General features: G+C 43.7%; 1 protein-coding gene across 1 annotated transcript in view; it reads left to right on the forward strand.

Annotated features, from left to right (window-relative positions):
• Positions 1-1723: 1723 nt before the first annotated feature.
• Positions 1724-24915, forward strand: part of sardh (sarcosine dehydrogenase) — a 118205-nt gene continuing 95013 nt past the window's right edge. The window contains exons 1-7 of the mRNA XM_052525986.1: positions 1724-2061; positions 8011-8165; positions 9915-10092; positions 10760-10938; positions 14839-15018; positions 19144-19267; positions 19611-19711. Of these exons, the coding sequence (XP_052381946.1) occupies positions 8016-8165; positions 9915-10092; positions 10760-10938; positions 14839-15018; positions 19144-19267; positions 19611-19711 (912 nt within the window). The 5' untranslated portion in view covers positions 1724-2061; positions 8011-8015. The remainder of the gene's footprint in view (positions 2062-8010; positions 8166-9914; positions 10093-10759; positions 10939-14838; positions 15019-19143; positions 19268-19610; positions 19712-24915) is intronic.

Genomic DNA, 24915 nt, shown 5'->3' on the forward strand with positions numbered 1-24915 from the left:
TACACTATAGCCCTCACAAGTACACAAGACAGGTAATACAATAGACAATACACTATAGCCTATACAATACAGGTAATATAATATTTCCATTAGTTCTATGCTTCAACTACGTCCCTAGGTCTTAGCATAATCAGCCATTTTGTTATGATTATTCAGTCATGTTATGAGAGTGGCTGATGGTTTGGTCCGGGCTCTGCATGATTTGGTCCAGGCTCTGAGAAGAGGAGGGGAGAAGAAACAGCTGTGGCCCCTGCTGGGGGCTTCTCCTGCCATGTGCAGGGTTAACCCCTTCTCTCATCAACCACACACACACTGCTCTGCTCTGCCTAGCAACATTTGTTTTAATGGAAAAAAAATATATATATATATATGTTTTATGGTCACATGCAGTGAAATGTGCTGTTTTACAGGGTCAGCCATATTAGTACAGCTCCCCTGGAGCAAATTATGGCGAAGAGCCTTGCTCAAGGGCACATCAACAGATTTTCACCTTGTAGGCCAGGTATTAAAACCAGCAACATTTCAGTTACTGGCCCAACACTCTAATCTTAGGCTACATGACACTAGGGGAATAGAGATCACATGCACGATGCATCCCTCCAGGGGTGTATTAATTTGGCTAATTCTGGTGCAAAACGTTTTCCTTAAACTGATATTTTTTTTACGAAACGGGGAGGGACCTACCTGAATTTGTCCAAAAGAAACTCGTCTTGCTCTGTTTGCTTCCGTTTGGTTCATAAACGGTTTCTGTAATGAATACACCCCAGGAGCCACAAATTATCCAGGCTCTTACAATCAACCTTTATTTTTAGACGGTTACTTATATGGTCAAATAAGGTGTACAAAATGTTAAGTGTATTTAAGTGACAACTATATATTTCAAGATAGGCGCTAAGAGGCAAATATGAATGAAAAAGCTGGTTGAAAAAAATGCAAAAGTGTTTCAGCAGTTGGTGCTCTCAGCGGACAACATTGTAGCTTCATCCTTACTTCTTGTCATCGAATGTTTCAGTGCTGATTACCCAATATTCTCCTCCTGAAGTTCTCTGTGATGAACTAGCCTCTACTGAGATATTAGAGAAACGAGACAGGAATCCCATTGCAATGAATGACGAGCATATAACGCTTCACCCAGCAGACTGTAGAATCGCTTTCAATCCCTTTTCAAAATCAGTCGAAAATAAAATATTTGTAATGTTGAACTTGTTGTTGACGAAATTCATGCTAATGTTGGGTTTTTGAGCTAACGCCCAATTGAGTATGGTTACATACACAAAATAATGTGATTATTGTAGATAGTCTGATTAATATAATAGTTCGATTAAAACGTTTAGATGCTTTGCAAGAACGATTTCCCTAATAATCCTGTTTACATGGTGACATCTGAAAGCAGGCTACCTGATGGCACTCTAATAAAATGCAGAAAATAAACGTTCTACTACAGCGACCATGTTATTTTTTGAAGTATATCTGATTTTGAGTTCGGACATATAAAGTTTGTATGTGAAAAGTACTTCAAAGACTCATACACGGGTTCCAAACTCACTCCACTCATGCTAGAGGCTCACCGAGCTGCAAATATATGATAGAACGCTCCAATAGGATCTCGCTAGCTCGTGCTTGGCTCTGCCAACTTCCTCTTTCTTCCAGGCACTATGATTAATTTGCTCCCATTGGAAACGAAAGGCAGTGGTCTATCTTGGGTTAGTTCTAAAAAATCTTTGTTATAACAAGGCGACACTCAATTTGAACCCCTCCTCCACATTTACTGGATTGGTTGAACAGTGCAGAAGACGATCTTCTCGAAAGTTTTTTATTCTCCTCATCGTCAGTACCGAGTGGATCTAGTTCCAGGCGTTTATTTTACGCCTGCTTCGTTTTAGGTTAGGAATGATCAAGCTGCTGCTGCCAGCGATAACCACACTTTGAGCTCGGGGTCAGACACCACACGGCCATTTTCGAGTGAGCTTCATATAAACGGTTTCCGGCTGTATGCTTTCCCCCTGTTATTGCATTTTTGGGGGTCAACTTTAATCAAGAACAGAAGCGTATAGGAGCGAAGTAAGTGTTTGCGTGTAGGGGAGCACACAACACAGTTAACTAACTTTATATTACACAACGGGTGGGTCTAATCCTGGATCCTGGATGCAGTTGAAATGCCTATTGTCCTCTTCGATTTGACTGGGTAATCAATTGTCATATCAACCAAACTAGACAATTTGTTAACTTTGTCTCCAGTGTAAAACGCATCTAGACATATTCTCCCATTTATTTTAGACTAGCACTTGGCTTTCAATAGCGGAGATTTGTATAAACAAATGTCTAATGTTTAATTGGCATGACACGGAGTATAAAGGAAAGCCTGAAATCGGATACAGGTTATCAAATTCAGCCAACATTGGTAAAACTATTTACTGTTTATTTGCGAAGGCCTATGTGGCTAATAACACATCAAACTCAAGTGGAACATTTTCACTAGGCTATTCCATTTAGACAAAAGTGAATGTTGTTTCTGTGGATGCACGATGCAGTGCTACAGGTTCTCCCATTAGAGCCCAGGTCAAGTATTGGTAGCTGCCCTCTGTTTAAACCAAAAATGATTTAAAGTGCATTTTAAAACGCTACACACTTTACAGTAAAAAAAACAACAACATTAAGGAGATTTATTTCACCTTTATATGTATGATGGCTGTGATGTCACTACTGTTACATTGCAAAGGATGATCATTGCAGCACCTTGTGCTAGGGACAATAAAAGGCCACTCTAAAATGTGTCGTTTTGTCATAAAACAAAATGCCACAGATGTCTCAAGTTTTGCGGGAGCTTGCCATTGGCATGCTGACTGCAGGAATGTCCACCAGAGCTGTTGCCAGATAATTGAATGTTAATTTCTCTACCATAAGCCACCTCCAACGTCATTTTAGAGAAGTTGGTAGTACGTCCAACCGGCCTCACAAACTGCAGACAATGTGTAACCACGCCAGCCCAGGACCGCCACATCTGGCTTCTTCACCTGTGGGATGGTCTGAGACCAGCTACCCGGAGAGCTGATGAAACTGTGGGTTTGCACAAAAGAAAGAATTTATGAAGAAACTGTCTCGGGGAAACTCATCTGCATGCTTTTCGTCCTCACCAGGGTCTTGACCTGACTACAGTTCGGTGTCGTAACCAACTTCATTGGGCAAATGCTCACCTTCGATGGCCACTGGCATGCTGGAGAAGTCTGCTCTTCACAGCTGAATCCCGGTTTCAGCTGAATCCCGGTTTCAACTGTACCGGGCAGACGGCATGTATGGCATCGTGTGGGCAAGCGGTTTGCTGATGTCAACGTTGTGAACAGAGTGCTCCGAGGGGGTGGGGTTATGGTATGGGCAGGCATAAACTACGGACAACGAACACAATTGCATTTTATCGATGGCAATTTGAATGCACAGAGATACCGTGATGAAACCCTGAGGCCTATTGTCGTGCCAGTCATCCGCTGCCATCGCTTTATGTTTCAGCATGCTAATGCACGGCCCCATGTTGGCTGGATCTGTACACAATTCCCTGAAAATGTCCTAGTTCTTCCATGGCCTGCCTTCTCACCAGACATGTCACCCATTGAGCATGTTTGGGATGCTCTTGGTCGACGTGGACGAAAGTGTGTTCCACTTCATGCCAATATCCAGAAACTTCGCACAGCCATCGAAGAGGAATGGGACAACATTCCACAGGCCACAATCAACAGCCTGATCAACTATGTGAAGGAGATGTCTCACTGCATGAGGCAAATGGTGGTCACACCAGATACTGAATGGTTTTCTGATCCACGCCCTTATCTTTTGTTTAAGGTATCTGACCAACAGATGCATATATGTATTCCCAGTCATGTGAAATCCATAGATTAGGGCCCAATGAATTAATTTAATTGACTGATTTCCTTATATGAGCTGTAACTCAGTAAACTCTTTTGAAGTTGTTGCGTTTTATGATTAGTGTAATTGGTATTAGCTTTAAAATATTTTCCATGTGGGTTTTTTTGTAACAGAATGACAAGACACTAGGTAATATTTCTTAAATTTACAAAAGGCAAAACTAAATGTATAAATGTTTTAGTTGGCAGGGGTCTTTACTTCAACATTATTGTGCAATACCTTTTTTAAAACTTTTTCTGCTAGATGTTTTCCAAGACCCCTTTTCCATCTGTTTGACCAGAAATCAAAGCGTTTCATTATTTCACATTTTTAGGATGGAAAATATAGATATGCCTTCATTTCTAAAAAAAAATATATAGTCTCTTGGCTCGCAGTAATATATTTTTTGGCCAAGGTCTTGATTTTCAGAGTTTGGTGGATGTGTAACTTGGTTGGGTAATAGAAGATATGGGAATTGTTAAGCGCCCCCCCCCCCTTTCCTGTCTGTCAGTCAATGGTGGTTTTGGTCGATGTCTCAGTCTCATGTAACCAGACAAGGATGTCTCTGAATATTGAGGAAGCACCCCTTACCTCTCTGATTCAGAGGGGTTGGGGTAAATACGGAAGACACATTTCCGTTCTACAACTGACTAGGTATCACCCTTTCCCTTTCACTAGCTGTAAGTCTGACATAAGAGATTTTTACATGGCTAAAAGGTTTGTTGACATCGAGTATTGAGGATGCATTAAAAAACGGCATCCTATTCCCTACATCGTGCACTACTTTTGACCAGAGCCGTATGGAACCCTTGTCAAAAGTATTACACTACATAGTGAATATGGTGACACTTGGGATAAAGAATAGCACTTTTTCTTCCCAGATGTGGGTAGTCAATGCCATGCAGCACAAAGAGAATCGGTGAAATGGCTTTGGCCCGTGACGTTTGTTTTACATGCTGTGCCTCACATCGAGACTCGCGTGATGGTTGTCATGGCACAAGGTTCAGGAGCAGGTTCCGGCTCAGGTTGGCTCTGTGGTATACGAGTCAGACATCTGTATTGTCTTGCACGGATGACTAGGACTCGCACACTGTTGCTCCACCATTCCTGCAATAGAGTGTGTGGGTCCTGTTCATCTCCCTATTAGTTTTCCATAGCCTAGAACGACCTAGAACGACCCCCTAAAGCACAGGCTTCCGCGGAAGGCCGAGTGTCTGCGGGTTTTTTGCTTTTCCCTTGTACTTGATTTGAATTAGTCACTAATTAGTAAGGAACTCCCCACACCTGGTTGTCTAGGGTTTAATTGAAGGGGGGAAAAAACAAAAACCTGCAGACACTACGCCCCTCCATGGGATAAGTGTGACACCTTAAAGCACATATGTCAGAGTCAAGGCCCGCGGGCCACATCCGGCCCGCGAGAAGGTTTTTTACGGCCCCTGGGATGATCTTGATTTATTATTAGAACCAGACCGCAGCAAGCCGGCAGCCCGCAGATCTTTTACACGCACCAATACTACATTTCCCACAATGCAACGGTGACGCACCGAGCAGTAGGCTGCTTCATTTCAATATTTATTGGCACAGCAGTTGTCAGCATCACAGTAAAATTAACTTTCAGATACCCATCAAAAATGGCAAAACGGAAGGTGGACACTGAGAACCGGGGGTTTCAAACAAGGTGGGAGTCGGAGTATTTGTTCACGGAGGTAGCTGGAAAACCTGTGTGTCTTCTGTGTGGAGAAAGTGTGGCGGTACTGAAAGAGTATAATCTGAGACGACATTATGAAACGAAACACGCGGACAAAAACAAGAATATGGACATGGAACAAAGGCTACAAAAGGCAGAGGAATTAAAACGCTGCCTCAAATCTCGACAGGCTCTGTTCAAAAAAGCCAAATCACAAGGCCAGGCTGCTGTCAAGGCCAGTTTTATTTTGGCAGAAGAGATCGCTAAATCAGCCCGGCCATTTACGGAGGGGATTTCATCAAAACTGCATGATTAAAGTTTGTGACGAAGTTTGCCCAGAAAAAAGGCAACTCTTTTTAAATGTGAGTCTGAGCAGAAACACCATTGCCGAGAGAGTAGACCAGTTGTCCATCAATCTAAAAGAGCAGCTTGTGAAAAAGGGAAAAGATTTCATTGCATATTCCTTGGCTGTGGATGAGAGCACCGACATTTCTGACATTGCCCAGTTGTCAATTTTCATCCGCGGAGTGGACTCCAGCCTAAGCGTGACAGAGGAGTTTTTGGCTTTACGTCCTATGCATGGCACAACTACGGGGCATGATTTGTATGAAGAGGTGTCAAGATGTGTAAATGAGATGGAGCTGCCTTGGGAAAAACTCGTGGGTTTGACAACCGACGGAGCACCTGCGATGTGTGGACACAGGAGCGGACTGGTGGCGAAGATACGGGAAAAGATGCAAGAGGAAAACGCGACAGGTGAGCTGACAGCTTATCATTGTATCATACACCAGGAAGCGTTGTGCGGTAAAGCCTTGAAAATGGAGCATGTAATGAGCATCATCACGCGCACAGTTAACTTTATCAGAGCCAAAGGTTTGAATCACCGCCAGTTCAAGGCATTTCTGACGGAGTTAGAAACGGAGCATGGTGATTTGCCTTATCACACAGAGGTGCGATGGCTAAGCCAGGGAAAGGTGCTTCAAAGATGTTTCGAGCTTCGTGAGGAGATTTGTCTGTTCTTGGACAGCAAAGGGAAAGACACAACACAACTCCGAGACATTTCTGTGTGAAATGGCTTTTCTGTGTGACATTACGAGTCATCTGAATGCAATGAACTTGCAGCTGCAGGGTCGGGATCGTGTCATCTCTGATATGTACAGTACAGTGAAGGCATTTAAAACCAAACTGACTCTGTGGGAGACGAGATGCGGAAAGAAAATTTGAGCCACTTTCCCAGCTGCCAGACCATGAAAGAGAAGCTCTCTACCAGTGCGTTCCCGAGCGCACAGTTGGCTGATAAAATAGGTATGCTTGCCGCTGACTTTCGGCGCCGATTTGCTGACTTTGAAGCACAAAAAGCAGGTTGGAACTGCTCGGTAACCCATTTGCTGTTGACGTGGAAAGCTCACCTCCAAATGGAGTTGATTGACCTCCAATGCAATGATGCACTGAGGGCAAAATATGCGGCAGTGGGTGCTGCGGAGTTCGCCCGTTTCCTCCCGACACAATGCCCCAGCTGCGCATCCAGGCTGCTCAAACGTTGTCTATGTTTGGCAGCACATACCTGTGTGAACAACTGTTTTCTTTGATGAACTTGAACAAAACATCACACAGAAGTCGACTTACTGCTGAACACCTCCACTCAATTCTGAGGATTTCCTCAGCTCAGAGCCTTACCCCGAACATTGATGAACTTGTGGAAAAGATGGGACACCACCAAGTATCACCCTCAACCTCAAACAAGTGAACATTACTGTGCAATCACATATTTAGAGTTTTTACTCAGTTAAAGTTTAAAAGTTAAAGTTTAATATTTGTTTTCACTGCATGTTACTTCTCCTTAAACAAAGTGTTGTTTTTGATTAATAGATTTTTGCACTTTATTTTATTGTATTTCAATCCAATTATATTTTAAAAATATTTCAGTTGAGTGGATGATAGAAAATTGCTATTATTGTTTTTTTCTTTGAAGTAAATTTAGCCCACTTTTGCTAAAATAGAAAATATAGGCTACTGATGGTGCCTTGAATACCGGTTTCTTTCATTTAATGTTCATGTTATGGGGATTTTTATATAAAGGAAATTTGTCTTTTGTGTCTGTTGAAAATTAAAGATTACTGACAGAGCCATAAGAAAATATTGCTTTATTTATCTGATCATATTGGAATATATTTGTTAGGTTTTCAGTAGGTTCAATTAGGTTCACTAGACTATATGGTCATTTAAAAATGTTTCAATGAACATTCGAACAGTCCGGCCCTCGGCTTGTAGCTAAATTTTTTATTTGGCCCTCCGTCCATTTGACTTTGACACCCCTGCCTTAAAGGGATGTGATTTTTGACTATATTTGACTGTCTGCAGGAGGCATAGCCCTGGTAGCTGTGTAGCCAGGCCAGAATCAGACCGATATGTGTCTCTGTGTGCAGGGGTCATGGCCTTCCTGGGGACAGCAGTGCGGAAGGTGGCTAGCTGCCGTCCGGCCCTCTCCCCGCTGTGCCGCTCTGCCACCACCTCCCGTCTCTACAGCTCCAGTTCAGAGCCCACCACGGAGAAGAGCGTCCCCTACGAGAACGTACTCAAGGTCTGTGTGATGGTTTTTGTGTCATCCTCTATGGTTATGTCTGAAAATGGTACCCTAATCCTTAGTCCCTATCGGCCCTGGTCAAAAGTAGTGCATTTACACTGAGTAGACCAAACATTAGGAATTCCTTCCTAATATAGAGTTGCCCCCCGTTTTACTCCCAGAACAGCTTCAACTGATTATCCCTAAAGCTAACACCTCATTTGGCCGCCTTTCGTTCCAGTTCTCTGCTGCCTGTGACTGGAACGAATTGCAAAAATCGCTGAAGTTGGAGACTTTTATCTCCCTCACCAACTTCAAACATCTGCTATCTGAGCAGCTAACCGATCACTGCAGCTGTACATAGTCCATCGATAAATAGCCCACCCAATTTACCTACCTCATCCCCATACTGTTTATATTTATTTACTTTTCTGCTCTTTTGCACACCAGTATCTCCACCATCTGATAATTTATCACTCTAGTGTTAATCTGCAAAATTGTAATTATTTGCCTACCTCCTCATGCCATTTGCACACAATGTATATAGACTCTTTTTTTTTCTACAGTGTTATTGACTTGTTAATTGTTTACTCCATGTGTAACTAACTCTGTGTTGTCTGTTTACACTGCTAGGCTTTATCTTGGCCAGGTCGCAGTTGTAAATGAGAACTTGTTCTCAACTAGCCTACCTGGTTAAATAAAGGTGAAATAAAAATAAAAAATAATTATTTTGTCTGTGCATGGACTCTACAAGGTGTCGAATACGTTCCACAGGGATGCTGACCCATGTTGACTCCGATTCTTCCTACAGTTGTGTCAAGGCTGGATGTCCTTTGGGTGGTGGACCATTATTGATACACACAGTGAAAGAACGGCTAGCAGGAGCTCATCTGAGCGGTTGGCTTCTGAGCCCTCACCTGCTATGTCCAGTACTTAGTGCGGATTCAGACCCTCTACAGCAGTGTTTCCCAAACTTTGTTCTGGGGACCCCAAGGTGTACACTTCTTGGTGCACTACACAGCTGATTTAAAACAATCAAAGCTTCATGATGAGTTGATTAGTTGAATCAACTGTGTAGTGATATGGCAAAAACCAAAACCTGCGCCCCTTTTGGGTCCCCAGGTCCAAGTTTGGGAAACGCTGCTCTACGGGATGTTTTTAAAGAAAGAGAGAATTAGAGAGGGCACACTTAAATTCACACAGGACACCGAATAGGACAGGAGAAGTACTCCAGATATAAAACTGACCCAAGCCCCCCGACACAAACTACTGCAGCATAAATACTGTATTTCACTGAAAGAATAAACGTTTTGTTTTTGAAATGATAGTTTCAAATGTGTTTACAGCTTCTGCTCCAAACATTCGAGTCCTGAACATCTAATCAAATGGCTACCCAGACTATTTCCATTGCCCCCCTATGCTGATGCTACTCTGTTATTATCTATGTGTAGTCACTTTACCCCTACCTACATGTACATATTACCTCAACTAACCGGTGCCCATTGACTCTGTACCGGTACTCCCTGTATATAGCCTCGCTGTTATTTTACTGCTGCTCTTTAATTAGTTATTTATTTTTTACTTACCACTTATTTTTCAGTAAGCATTTCACTGTAAGGTCTACACAAGTGCCAAATAACTACCTGTTGCTTGTAAAAAAAATATATATAAAAATGTCATATAAAAAAGAAAAAATCTAATAAGAAATGTAGTTTTACTATGTGTGCCTTAAAAAAAAAAAAACTATTTAAACAAATCTCATGGTAGGTGGAGGAGGGTGGCAGTGGGCCTACCAAGCCCCTTCCCAAGTCAGCAGAGGCTGTGGTAATCGGAGGGGGAAGCCTGGGATGCCAGACAGTCTACCACCTAGCCAAGATGGGCATGACCAACGTGGTGCTGCTGGAGAGAGACCGACTGACCGCCGGAACCACCTGGCACACAGCAGGTAGGTAGTACCCCACCTAACAACCCAGAAGCCTATCCAGGCTGTGGCTTTTTCTACTATGGATTCATTCATGTGTAGGGTTGTTTTGTAAATGGATCCGTAATGTATATCAGTGTTTTTTTTAAATCCTGGTCCTGGGGACCCAAAGGGTAATATGGAGGATGCATTCAAGGTAATGTCACATTAAATGCAGATAGAAAAATAAATGCATAATGATGACCACTTTACCATGCTTACAGATGTATTTTTCCACTTTTGGTTACTTGACCTAAATCGCATACTCTTATGAAAATGGCCATAGAGCATGGTTTATAGCCTCTGGGGGGTGGTGACATGGGCATTCTTATGACATTGCCAGCTGAAAATTTGAGCTCAATTTCCAAAAAGACAAGTTCTGTAGCTTTCGTGTGATATGCCACCGATATTGAAGCACTGCGGACCCGGGACTGGGTCCAAAACAACCACGCAGTTTAACAGGTTTTAAAGGAGAAACATATAAACTCTGGGATTGTTAAAGGGGAGTCTAATTGGCCAGGAAACACATTTACTTACATATTAGTCCCCCCCCCTCTCTCTTTGTCTTAGGTTTTTTCTCTCCCTTTTGATCTCTTTCGCTCTCCTGCTCCCTCACTAATCGTCCCTGTCTCTTGTGGTGTCTCTGTCCCAGGTCTGCTGTGGCAGCTGAGGCCCAGTGATGTGGAGGTGGAGTTGCTAGCCCACACCAGACAGGTGATCAGCCATGACCTGGAGCAGGAGACCGGTCTAGAGACCGGCTGGATCCAGAACGGAGGCCTCTTCATCGCGTCCAACAAGCAGAGGCTGGACGAGTACAAACGTCTCATGTCGGTACGCTCAATACAGGACCAGACTACTGGGGTCTTAGGTTAGGCTAGTTGGGGTAGAGGTGTCACTCTCTAACAAGCAGAGGCTGGACAAGTACAAACTCCTCACGTCTGTACGTATTGTAGACTGGGCCCTGCTGCTCCAGACTAGACTGGACTCAACTGAGTGAACTTGTATAACTTGTTGGGGTAGAGGCTGGGTACTGTACCTATGGGCCTTACCGGGCCAGACTAGACTGAGTCACCTACCTCTCCAGTGAATTCAGCACATAGGCCAGAGGTAACTTGTAGTGTGGGTGTTAGATGAAATGCCCAGCTTGATTTGATTAGGATCCCCTTTAGCCGACGCCAATGGAGACAGCTAGTCTTACTGGGGTTCGACATGTATAGTGAAAAAGACATTCGACAAAAGGCTTTACAATTTGCGTACATTTAAAAACTGTATGCGCTTTGCATACATTTAAAAACATTGTATGTGTGCATCTATCAGTTACACATGTCGGCGCATACAGACAACGAGTAGGTCACATGGGGAAGAGGTTGCTTTATTTGTTTTTTGAAACCAGGTTTGCTGTTCACTTGTACTCATGGCCCTGTAAAATACTGTAGGTGTCCTTGAATTTGTTCTGGACCTGGGGACAGAATTATGCTGAGACTTAAATTTTTCACTTTTAAAATGATTGCAAAGTTAGTCCTACTCCAGTCTCCTTCATCACCTGATTTACTTAAGGCATAGCTCAATAGGTGGTCCAGGTATTCATGAGATAGTAGATTTTTATTCAAGCAAGGGGAGGCCGATGACATCCCAAATGCCCTAATCCTTGAAGTTAGCAGTTGTGTATAAAAAAACCCACAATGTTGTAGCAAGCTCAAGGGTGTGGGGTTTCCACGTCAAAACAAGTTAAAAAACAAAACAGGCACCAGTAGCCCAAATAGAAGGCAAAGGGGAAGTTTTAGGGATTGTGGTACACGGGGAAAGAAGGGGGAATTCTCCAATCACCTCACCGTTCTCTTTGTACGGTACACAAGGGGGGCATAGTCCAACAGTCCAGGTCACAACGGGCAATCGCACAGATTTTGCTCTCACTCTTCATAGCTCTCGTTTCTCTCACCTCCTCTGCCCCTTTGTCCGCAGAAACTCCCTGGCATATCGAGTCACAGTCTTGCCTCATTGAGGCAGGAAGTCCATATAAGGTTTGGGGGTTGAGCCAGCAAGATCTCTCTCCTCAATTATAACACCCCCCCCTCACCTCTCCCTGCCGGTTGCCGCAGCGTCTTTGAAGACACCATACAACTCTATGCATAAGGAGGACTTAACAATTTCCACTGAACATTGTGCATAGAGTTGTATTGTTCGTTTAACTTTGCAATCATTGATTTTTGTTTGCCATACATTTTAAAATTAAATATGTTGCTGTTGGTTATTTAAATGATTATTTTCCCTTAACTCTACCACCCCTTCCCTAATTGAAGTAAACTAATGGACAACAATACTTAGGCTTCCACTTCCAGCTCATACATACTACATAAACTTCACGGACAGTATATATTACATTAGTTGTCTTTTTGTTTTGTTTTTAGTCCCAGCCTTCAGCTGCCCTCAAACCCTCCCATCTATCTCTGAAGACCATCCAGTTTTAATTTCTAGCTGCCATATATTTTTCCGCTGTGATTCTTCACAAAAGTTCTGAACTTTTCTATTCTCATAGCTAAGTTGAAAAAAATTAAAAAATAATCTGTAGAAACTAAGAAAATTATTGATCGATAGACTACCCAGCTGTGCTCTTGGCAGAGTAACTGTTGCATTTTTCAGCCGTTCCTGAACCTGTAACCAAAAACAAGCTACGAATGGGGAGTACCAAAACAAGTGATCTAATTATTCTGTCTTTCCGCAGCAAAATCTGCAGGGCTGGATTGGTTGTATCCCCCATAAATATAATGTTATATTAGTAGCAAGAATTTTGTACAATAATTTGTGGAATAAACGAGTCAGGAGTAGGTTTTCTTGATTGAACACAGTTCTCTATTGAGGGATTTCTGTCAATACAAACACTCCCAACACAATCGATGAGAATCTCCCAAGGAAAAACACACATCTTCTTCTTTTTTAGACGAAACAGGAACACAAGACGATTATCTTTAAACTATAACAAAAACCACAGGTTTGTCACCGTCTTAATGGTTCTTCGTGGATAGCTCCCCTCTCTTGGTGGCCATCCTCCAGAGATAGTTTATCTTCTTCCTCCCTCCTCTTCACTGGTTCCCTCCCTCTTGTAGGGGAAAGAGAATAAGTCATTAGTACCGTCAGCTGTGCTTAATTGCCTCTGGTCACATTGACTCACATTCCTGGTTGGGCTACTATCCGTGAGCCCAGCCTGCCCTCTGGTGGTCCTTCCACATTATATTGAAAAATTCGAAGTTTTCTGGCGTAATTTTATGAATCCGTTCATAAACCATGTGCCATGGAATCGGTACATAGAAAATATCCTAAATATTTTTGAACCTGTATAGTGCAGCTGTCAATTTTTTGGTCCTTAAATGACACTGGCACAATTTTCTGTCGCCAATTTTGGTCGTTAATGCAGGGCCGACAGACAAGTTCCTTACCTTCTGCCCTTTCCACTTGCCTCCTCTATTTCGGCGGTAATACTTTGTTGTATTGGATAGAGCAGACATTTCCATATTTTTGTTTAACCATAATATTTGTTCTAATAAAGTGGTTTGTGTTTGCTCATATAATAAACAAATCAAGTTTATAGATTTATGCAGGGCCATAAGTAAATTGGTAAACTGGGCTAAAGAATGACTAAATTATGAATCGGGGTGGTTTTTCCACAAATAGACAGGTAGCTAAATTAGATAAGAGTTTGCTAACTTTCTATTAAAATGTGTTGTAGTGACATAATTTCTTTCTTTCGGGATATGACTACAGAGTATGTCCACTTCACCGTCGGACCATTTTATTGGTAAACTACACGGTAAATGTAAAAGTTGTATATTTTTAAAGATTTTGAGATGAGTAATATGGTGCACCTGTCATTCAGTTTCAATCCAGAGAGGTTAGAAACATTATATAGATCCTCTTGAGGCTATGCAGGGATCCAAATTGTGGATTTAAAAGAGAAACATGAATCATCAGCGTACAATGACAGCTTTTTGTTTTTAAGCCCTCTGCATTTCTAGGCCCCTGATTATTATTGTTTGATCTGATTTTAATAGCTAACATTTTGATGACCATAATGAATAGATATGCCGATAGTGGACAACCTTGTTTTAATCCTCGAAAGTTTAATGCTTTCTGAGAAGTAGCCATTATTTACTGTTTTACTCCTGGGGTTACTATACATAACTTCAACCCATTTGTATAAGAGATTCTCCCAAATTAAAATAGTCCAGGCATTTATATATACATTTCAGTCATACTTTATCAAAAGCCTTTTCAAAGTAAGCTATGAATACCAGGCCTGTTTTCCCAGATTTTTCATAGTGTTCTATTGTTTCCAGTACTTGTCTAATATTATCTCCAATGTATCGTCCATGTAAGAAGTATTTAGGATGAATAATATCCTACAATGCCTTTTTTTTTGTTGTTAAACTTCTATGCGTTTTGCTACATTTTTGGCATCACAACACGGAAGTGTAAGAGATCTCCTGTTTTTTAAGTGGACTGGATCTTTATATTTACCATCTGGGTCCTGTTTCAGTAATGGTGAAATCAGACCTTCTTGCTGAGTATCTGATTGTCTAGCATTTTTAAGAGAGTGGTTAAAACATGTTAATAACAGACCTTTTGAGTGGAATTGCCCACAGTGAGAATAACCTGTATTTAATAAGAGGTTACATGCAAAATGGAAGTGTGGTGCTGTCTCACGAGGATGATGTCATTTATTGTTTTTCTCTCCAGTTGGGGAAGGTGTACGGTATTGAGTCCCACGTCCTGTCCCCCGCTGAGACCAAAGACCTGTACCCACTGATGAACGTCGATGACCTCTATGGCACGCTGTACGTCCCCAAGGATGGCACCATGGACCCCGCTGGCACCTGCACCACCCTATCCAGGGCAGCCACTGCCCGTGGTGCCACGGTAAAAATAACACTCACGCATGCATGCATGCATACACAGGCTCATGGTCTTGTGATGAGTAAGCCTTGCCTGCGACTTCAGAATCAGTGCCACCCTCGGCCCGAGAGGGGAATCTCCTATTGGGCTAACGGTTAAGACGCTGGTTTCTCCCAGACCACAAAAATGCCAAGTTACTTAAGCGTTACATGGCTTGAGTATTGACAGTTATTTGCTTAATTATTCTCTTCCCACTTGTGTACTATTAAAGATGGAAACATTATCTTGACACCGGCGTACAGTTGCACCTTGTAATGGTCAGTAAAAGACATTGAGTGGGCTATAAATCTGCAGTTCCTTAAGGAAACACTGTTTTTTTCTAGACAGCTCAGGGGGCAGAGCTTCTCTCCAGTTTATCTGTGTAGTGTAGGGAGGTCGGTGAAGCCTGAGCATCAACTCGTGCAGGGTCCAGCCTACTGTTCCACATTCTCTTTTCTGCTATTAGTGATACTAATGAATATTAGACAGTAAAGCCTTTAGATGGCCAGCGATAGATGCCAAACTATGGCACTTTATACTCCGTTTTCACTACTGTTGGCATTGCTCCTGTAACACCTACTCTCAATGGCACGGAAAGCTCCTGAAGAATTAATCTCTATGCTATTATACCATATAACTATTATGTGATTGTATGTTATAACCAATGTTCCCTCTAAGCGGTGGCTGTAGCCATGCAGAATGAACAATCAGCCCACGCAGAGAAGCATGAGATTGAACTTCACTCGACTTTCTAGAGTTTTCCCCGTTTAGTTAACACTATCAACGTTTCCCTTTTACTGTGGGAATTGTGATCGAATCAATGCAATATTTGCCACTTTCAATGCAACATACCAAAACGAAACGAACTATGCGAGAGATTTTGTTGTATGCAGAGAGCGTATCGGTGTATGATTCTATTGTATTGACAAGCTTTACACAGACCGGTGCGCCATAACCAATCAGAGCTGCAGTAGGCCTATAAGCAAATAGACCATTGCCATATATGGATTTGTGCCATTCACTTTGAACTGGACTGTTTTACAGCATGAGCATCATGATTATTATGCATTTGTTTTCAGATTAAAGCGAGAGCAGCATGTAGCCACGTGTGCTCATTTATTTCCATTCTTTGCTAGTTAATGATTTAGTAGCCCAGTTATTGCTAATTTGTAGTCCACAATGTGGGAGTGATTGCTTCCTACAAGAAACAAAACGTGTAGATTTCTAGCCATCTCTGAAAAGCTAGTCTGGTAAATGCAATAAAAGGTAGTCTGGTAAATGCAATAAAAGGTATCTTAAAAGGGCAGTGTTTTATTTTGAGACAGGCGTGAATAAGCTAAGTAGCCAGGAGGCAGAGGGTAGCATCATTTGTCTGATTCTCTGTAATAATGGTATGGAAATAATAATGAATTGTGGTTTCTTGCATCAAACAACACAACAAAATGTTCAGTCACCTCTTTGTCTCATAAACTGGTTAATGTCTTCACGCGTGCCTGAAGATGCACAGAAATTTCACACGGTTCAAGTTTGCGCTCAGCAGACCTGAAATTGTCTCTGTGCTTAGAAATATTAGAGGGAACATTGGTTATAGCATAATGGATCGTACCTGGCTCCACCAGGGGACTAAAAGGGGATTAGCCCCCTCAGTTCAAACTTTTGCCCCCTGAATTATAGTTTTTTTTCATCCCTATATAAAAATGACAAAAAAAAGTTCAAATGATTGAGTGACAGGTTGGCATAAAAAACAAAAATCTCCGCTGCGCTGTCAGCACAATGGACAGAGCGCGCCATGGTGTGAGTGTAGGGGGGCTATGGAAAGCCACTGGGGTGGTTATATGCATGATTCCTTTGGGTTTCCATAAAAGCAGGACAAAATGCTTCTCATCTCATGTGGTAACGTGATACTCCTCCGCTCGTAATATTTGATTTAGTATTTTTAAGGGCGGGGTCAAACGGTCTCCTTTCTGCTCCTCTGCTGTTCCTATGGGCGGTGCTCTGCAGGAGTGTCTGTCCTATGATGGGATGTGTAAGGTTTTTCAAATCAACATTGATTGACACTGAATTGATTATGACTGAGCTCTCTCCGGTGCCTGGAGAGAAGGTGTGCCGTGTCCCTTTCCCAATGCTTGGAGAGAAAATGACTCCACCGCAAATGTCCCTAGGTGTGGAACTTGTCACTGCTGGGGGGGGGTCAGGAGACAACCCCAGTGTCCACTGTGCATCGTTCGGTTAGAGAATGCTCCCTTACCTGCTTCGACAAAGGCCCATACGGGGAGGTTTGGGCCCTAACATCGCCAAAAGGTTAGTGGACAGTGTTTAGGGCCTGGGAAAAGTGGTATTATGCTATGGTGTTCCTTTATTTGCACTACCGACATATGGACATACCATGTTGGTCAATATGTATAATGTACACATTGCTCGGTTGGAATGTGCCATTCTGCCCTGCTGATACATGTCTATTAGTTTGTATAGTGTGCCTTTAACGGTGCTGGGTAGAAATACTGAGCCGTAATGATTTCAGTTAAAGGGAAAATGACCACTGCTACGTCCTGACAATGTTTTGAGGTTGCTGCTTATGAGTGAAGAATACGTCTCGAGCATCGTTAATAATGTCGAGGCCAGAATAAGGGGAGGGGTATGTGGTGAAGAAGCGCTATAGGCACGTCTCTCTCTCCACTATTGGCCACCGACTCCTGCCAATTTGTTTCACTGTGTCCATTTTTTTAATCAATGCCCCGTGAAATATACACTGATCAAAAATATTAACGCAGTTGCAGCTCATATGGAAATCAGTCAATTGAAATAAATTCATTGGGCCTTAATCTATGGATTTCATATGACTGGGAATACATATGTGTGTGTATATATATATATAGTTGCACGACAATGGGCCTCAGGGTCTCATCACGGTATCTCTGTGCATTCAATGCAGTTGTGTTCGCTGTCCGTAGCTTATGCCTGCCAATTCCCTAACCCCACCACCACGGGGCACTCTGTTCACAACGTTAACATCGGCCAACCGCCAGCTCACACGACACCGTACACGCTGTCTGCCATCTGCTAGGTACAGTTGAAACCGGAACTCATCCCTGAAGAGCACACTTGCACACAGCGTGCCAGTGGCCATCGAAGGTGAGCAGTTACGACACCGAACTGTAGTCGGGTCAAGACAATGGTGAGGACAACAAGCATGCAGACAAGCTTCCCTGAGACGTTTTCTGATTTGTTTATGCAGACATTCTTCAATTGTGCAAACCAACAGGTCCTGGGATGTTGTGGTTACAGATGGTCGGTGGTTGTGAGGCCGGTAAGATGTACTGCCAACTTCTCTAAACCGCCTCTGGAGGCAGCCTATGGTAGTGAAATGAAAATGTAATTATCTGGCAACGGCTCTTGTGGACATTCCTGCAGTCAGTCATGCCAGTCAGTCATGCCAATTGCACGCTCCCTCAAAACTTGTGACATCTGTGGCATTGTGTTGTGACATAACTGCACATTTTAAAGTGGCCGTTTATTGTCCCCGGCACAAGGTGCACCTGTGTAATGATCATGCTGTTTAATCTGCTTTTTGACATGCCACACCTGTCAGGTGGATGGATTATCGTGGCAAAGGAGAAATTCTCACTAACAAATGTGAGAATCTTTTTTGGGGGGACCAGCACTTTACGTGTTGCATTTTATATTTTTGTTCGGTGTATAAATTTGTCATTATCACCGTCATCTTTGAAACACCAGCGCTGTGAAAATAAATCCAACACTCATTTGCACCTCTACCTGCCTGCCTCCTGATTAATCTTTTATCCTTACAACTGCTAGAAGGCCCCTATTTTATGCTGACACAGCGCAGCGGAGATGCATTAGGCTACAGATGCCACGCCAACCTCTCACTTCAAAAGCACTCAATGAACTTTGTTTATTGTGGTATGGCGTGATATAAACAGAATTCAATTCCAATGCAGGAACCCCCCCCCAGATTTGTGTCCCCTCACCGTTTTCAACTGCCCTCTTAGTCACACAGTCAGAAAAAACTCCTGCCGATAACTGTAGATGGGTATACAGTACATGGGGTTGTCTTTCACCTCATCTCTGATTGGCTCGCTCTCCTGTCAGGTGATAGAGAACTGTCCAGTGACGGGGATCCAGGTGAGCACAGACGACATGGGAGTGAAGAGGGTCAAGGCTGTGGAGACCTTCCACGGAACCATCCAGACCCCCGTGGTCGTAAACTGTGCAGGTTAGTCAGTCGTCCATCACAGTGATTCCCAACTATTTTTTTTTTAATGGTTACTGTACCCCAAATTACATTTAGCTCTGTCTGGAGAACCCACAAAGTACCCCTCTTGTGCATTTTACCAGTAGGCCTATGTTCTAGCCTCCTATTTAAGCAATTGGACGCTAATTCAAGATGACTGAACCATTACAAAAAGCCCTTAACAAGAAGTAAAGTTGATTTGGACGGCTCATTGATGAGTGGTTATTTAGGGTTGCAAGGTGATTATGTAGGTCAGGGATTCTGCACAGTCGGACTGCAACGTGGAGCTTAAGCACGCACGCACGGTCTCTCTTTGCCCTGTCAGGTGTGTGGGCCGCTAAGCTGGGTGAGATGGCTGGAGTCAAGGTGCCACTCGTCGCCATGCACCATGCCTACGTCGTGACCGAGAGGATCGAGGGCATCCAGGTACGTCCATAGGCACTCATGTTGCACTCGTGCCGCACACACACAGAAACACACACACAGCACCATGCAGACATAGGGATCGAGGGCATCCAAGGGAAAAGGAAGAGCCCGTATTCATTTATTGATCCCAACTTGGGGAACTGATTTATCACCACAAACATATGCACTGCCAGAGGGTAAGTCCAGGTGACACGTGCTATTTGACGGGAACTTTGATCTTTAATATTATCCAGCTTGCTCATGCATGTCGTACTGCTGACTAGAGGGCCAGCTGAGGCTCCAGTTGGCTCTCTGATGTCACAATCGGGCCAAGCTGCAAAGCATGAGGTTCTACAATTTATCTTCTTAAAATGTTCAACCTAACCTTAACCCCAACCACACTGCTAACCTTATGCCTAACCTTAAATGAAGACACATTTATTTTAATTTTCATACATTTGTTTTACGATATAGCCAATTTTGACTTTGCAGCTTGGCCATATAGTGTGAACCAGTCCTTTCCTCTCTCCCACCACCAGGTGTCCCCAGCAGGGGGCACTGTGACACTGCAGGCCCCTGTCTTACTTCTTCCCTTCAGTGTAGAGCCAGTATTCTCAAACTGGGGTATGCGTACCCCAGTACATTAGTGTCTAGTTTGAGAAACCGATGCCTCACAATTCCTCAAATGGCAGCTTCATTAAATAGTACCTGCAAAACACAGGTCTCAACAGTGAAGAGGTGACTCCAGGATGATGGCCTTCGAGGCAGAGTTGCAAAGAAAAAGCCATCTCAGACTGGCCAATAAAATATTAAGATGGGCAAAAGAACACAGACACTGGACAGAGGAACTCTGCCTAGAAGGCCAGCATGCCGGAGTCGCTTTTTCACTGTTGACATTGAGACTGGTGTTTTGCAGGGACTATTTGTCACGAAACCGGCTCATAGTCCGTAACAAAAAGGGAGACAACGTGGAGATCAGTTTAATAAATATTTTGTTGTCAACTAAATACAATTTAACAAAGGTGTGTGTAATCAGTAGTGTGAGTGGTTGTGTGCATAAATGTGATAATGAGGGGTGTTGAAAGTTGCCAAAGCAAAGAAACGGACAGAAAAATGAATGGGGAAGTGGTGCATTTATCCTGGGACACACCCGGGCCCAGGTGTGTCCCATGTCGACCCTCCCAGCTCCGCCCGCCGACCTCCTAATAAGAAAAACAAGAGCAAAGAAAGAATACGGCAGACAGAGTGGGAGGGTCGTCACATATTTAATGAAGCTGCCAGTTGGGGACTTGTGAGGCGTCTGTTTCTTAAACTAGACACTCTAATGTGCTTGTCCTCTTGCTCAGTTGTGCACTGGGGCCTCCCACTCTTTCTATTCTGGTTAGGGCCAGTTTGCGTTGTGCTGTGAAGGGAGTAGTACGCAGTGTTGTACGAGATCTTCAGTTTCTTGACAATTTCTCACATGGAATAGCCTTAATTTCTTAGAACAAATATAGACTGATGAGTTTCAGAGAAAGGTTCTTTGTTTCTGGCCATTTTGAGCCTGTAATCGAACTTACAAATGCTGATGCTCTAGATACTCAACTAGTCTAAAGAAGGCCAGGTTTATTGGTTCTTTAAACAGGACAACCGTTTTCGGCTGTGCTAACATAATTGCAAAAGGGTTTTCCAATTATCAATTAGCCTTTTTAAATGATAAACTTGGATTAGCAAACACAACGTGCCATTGGAACACAGGAGTGGTGGTTGCTGATAATGGGCTTCTGCACACCTATGTAGATATTCCATGAAAAATCAGCCATTTCCAGCTACAATAGTCATTTACAACATTAATAATGTCTACACTGTATTTCTGATCAAGTTGATGTTATTTTATTGGACAAAAAAAATGTGCTTTTCTTTCTTTCTTTTTTTCAAAAACAAGGACATTTAAGTGACCCCAAACTAAACGGTAGTATATATTGGGAGTAGTGTCTTTCCTCAGCCCACAGTGTGTTATATGTGCAAAAGTACTATCTCACAACTCAATGTAACATTCACTCTTGCACAGAAATTTAGAAACACAACGTGCCAATTAAAAAAATAAGCCACAGGAGTTTTTTGAACGAGAATAAAGACTTTTGAGTAGCAAGACATGTATAAAAGCAACAGATACCATTGATAAGAAGGGTCTAGAAGCGTCTCATATTGTGAGCTACCGAGTGGCTAGGACAGGCAAACCCCATACCTTTGTGAAGGACTTAATTCTTCCTGCTGCTGCAGATGTGGCTGGGACAATGCTGGGGAAAAAAGTCAGGAGATCTGAAACAATTACTGCTTCGCATACAAGCCAGTGAATTCTATGCGTTACAGCTGGATGAGTTAACAGACGTGGAGGGCCTGGCACAGCTCCTGGTATATGTCTGTTACAGCTGGATGAGTTAACAGATGTGGAGGGCCTGGCACAGCTCCTGGTATATGTCTGTTACAGCTGGATGAGTTAACAGACGTGGCGGGCCTGGCACAGCTCCTGGTATATGTCTGTTACAGCTGGATGAGTTAACAGACGTGGAGGGCCTGGCACAGCTCAACTGGTATATGTCTGTTACAGCTGGATGAGTTAACAGACGTGGAGGGCCTGGCACAGCTCCTGGTATATGTCTGTTACAGCTGGATGAGTTAACAGACGTGGAGGGCCTGGCACAGCTCCTGGTATATGTCTGTTACAGCTGGATGAGTTAACAGACGTGGAGGGCCTGGCACAGCTCCTGGTATATGTCTGTTACAGCTGGATGATGAGTTAACAGACGTGGAGGGCCTGGCACAGCTCCTGGTATATGTCTGTTACAGCTGGATGAGTTAACAGACGTGGAGGGCCTGGCACAGCTCCTGGTATATGTCTGTTACAGCTGGATGAGTTAACAGACGTGGAGGGCCTGGCACAGCTCTGGTATATGTCTGTTACAGCTGGATGAGTTAACAGACGTGGAGGGCCTGGCAGCTGGATGAGTCAGCTCCTGGTCCTGGTATGTCTGTTACAGCTGGATGAGTCAACAGACGTGGAGGGCCTGGCACAGCTCCTGGTATATGTCTGTTACAGCTTAACAGATGTGGTTAACAGGGGAGGGCCTGGCACAGCTCCTGGTATATGTCTGTTACAGCTGGATGAGTTAACAGATGTGGAGGGCCTGGCACAGCTCCTGGTATATGTCTGTTACAGCTGGAGCAGATGTGGAGGGCCTGGCACAGCTCCTGGTATATGTCTGTTACAGCTGGATGAGTTAACAGACGTGGAGGGCCTGGCACAGCTCCTGGTATATGTCTGTTACAGCTGGATGAGTTAACAGACGTCTGGAGGGCCTGGCACAGCTCCTGGTATATGTCTGTTACAGCTGGATGAGTTAACAGACGTGGAGGGCCTGGCACAGCTCCTGGTATATGTCTGTTACAGCTGGATGAGTTAACAGATGTGGAGGGCCTGGCACAGCTCCTGGTATATGTCTGTTACAGCTGGATGAGTTAACAGACGTGGCGGGCCTGGCACAGCTCCTGGTATATGTCTGTTACAGCTGGATGAGTTAACAGACGTGGAGGGCCTGGCACAGCTCCTGGTATATGTCTGTTACAGCTGGATGAGTTAACAGACGTGGAGGGCCTGGCACAGCTCCTGGTATATGTCTGTTACAGCTGGATGAGTTAACAGACGTGGAGGGCCTGGCACAGCTCCTGGTATATGTCTGTTACAGCTGGATGAGTCAACAGACGTGGCGGGCCTGGCACAGCTCCTGGTATATGTCTGTTACAGCTGGATGAGTCAACAGACGTGGCGGGCCTGGCACAGCTCCTGGTATATTACATTTACATTTAAGTCATTTAGCAGACGCTCTTATCCAGAGCGACTTACAAATTGGTGCATTCACCTTATGACATCCAGTGGAACAGCCACTTTACAATAGTGCATCTAAATCTTTTAAGGGGGGTGAGAAGGATTACTTTATCCTATCCTAGGTATTCCTTAAAGAGGTGGGGTTTCAGGTGTCTCCGGAAGGTGGTGATTGACTCCGCTGTCCTGGCGTCGTGAGGGAGTGTGTTCCACCATTGGGGGCCAGAGCAGTGAACAGTTTTGACTGGGCTGAGCGGGAACTGTACTTCCTCAGTGGTAGGGAGGCGAGCAGGCCAGAGGTGGATGAACGCAGTGCCCTTGTTTGGGTGTAGGGCCTGATCAGAGCCTGGAGGTACTGAGGTGCTGTTCCCCTCACAGCTCCGTAGGCAAGCACCATGGTCTTGTAGCGGATGCGAGCTTCAACTGGAAGCCAGTGGAGAGAGCGGAGGAGCGGGGTGACGTGAGAGAACTTGGGAAGGTTGAACACCAGACTAGACGTGGCGGGCCTGGCACAGCTCCTGGTATATGTCTGTTACAGCTGGATGAGTCAAATCAAATCAAATTTATTTGTCACATACACATGGTTAGCAGATGTTAATGCGAGTGTAGCGAAATGCTTGTGCTTCTAGTTCCGACAATGCAGTGATAACCAACAAGTAATCTAACTAACAATTCCAAAACTACTGTCTTATACATAGTGTAAGGGGATAAGGAATATGTACATAAGGATATATGAATGAGTGATGGTACAGAGCAGCATACAGTAGATGGTATCGAGTACAGTATATACATATATATATATATATACATATGAGATGAGTGTGTAGACAAAGTAAACAAAGTGGCATAGTTAAAGTGGCTAGTGATACATGTATTACATAAGGATGCAGTCGATGATGTAGAGTACAGTATATACATATGCATATGAGATTAATAATGTAGGGTAAGTAACATTATATAAGGTAGCATTGTTTAAAGTGGCTAGTGATATATTTACATCATTTCCCATTATTAAAATGGCTGGAGTTGGGTCAGTGTCAATGACAGTGTGTTGGCAGCAGCCACTCAATGTTAGTGGTGGCTGTTTAACAGTCTGAGGGCCTTGAGATAGAAGTTGTTTTTCAGTCTCTCGGTCCCAGCTTTGATGCACCTGTACTGACCTCGCCTTCTGGATGATAGCGGGGTGAACAGGCAGTGGTTCGGGTGGTTGATGTCCTTGATGATCTTTATGGCCTTCCTGTAACAACGGGTGGTGTAGGTGTCCTGGAGGGCAGGTAGTTTGCCCTCGGTGATGCGTTGTGCAGTCCTCACTACCCTCTGGAGAGCCTTACGGTTGAGGCGGAGCAGTTGCCGTACAGCTCCT

Source organism: Oncorhynchus keta, chromosome 9 (genome assembly GCF_023373465.1).
Source record: "Oncorhynchus keta strain PuntledgeMale-10-30-2019 chromosome 9, Oket_V2, whole genome shotgun sequence".
Classification (NCBI taxonomy): Eukaryota; Metazoa; Chordata; class Actinopteri; order Salmoniformes; family Salmonidae; genus Oncorhynchus; species Oncorhynchus keta.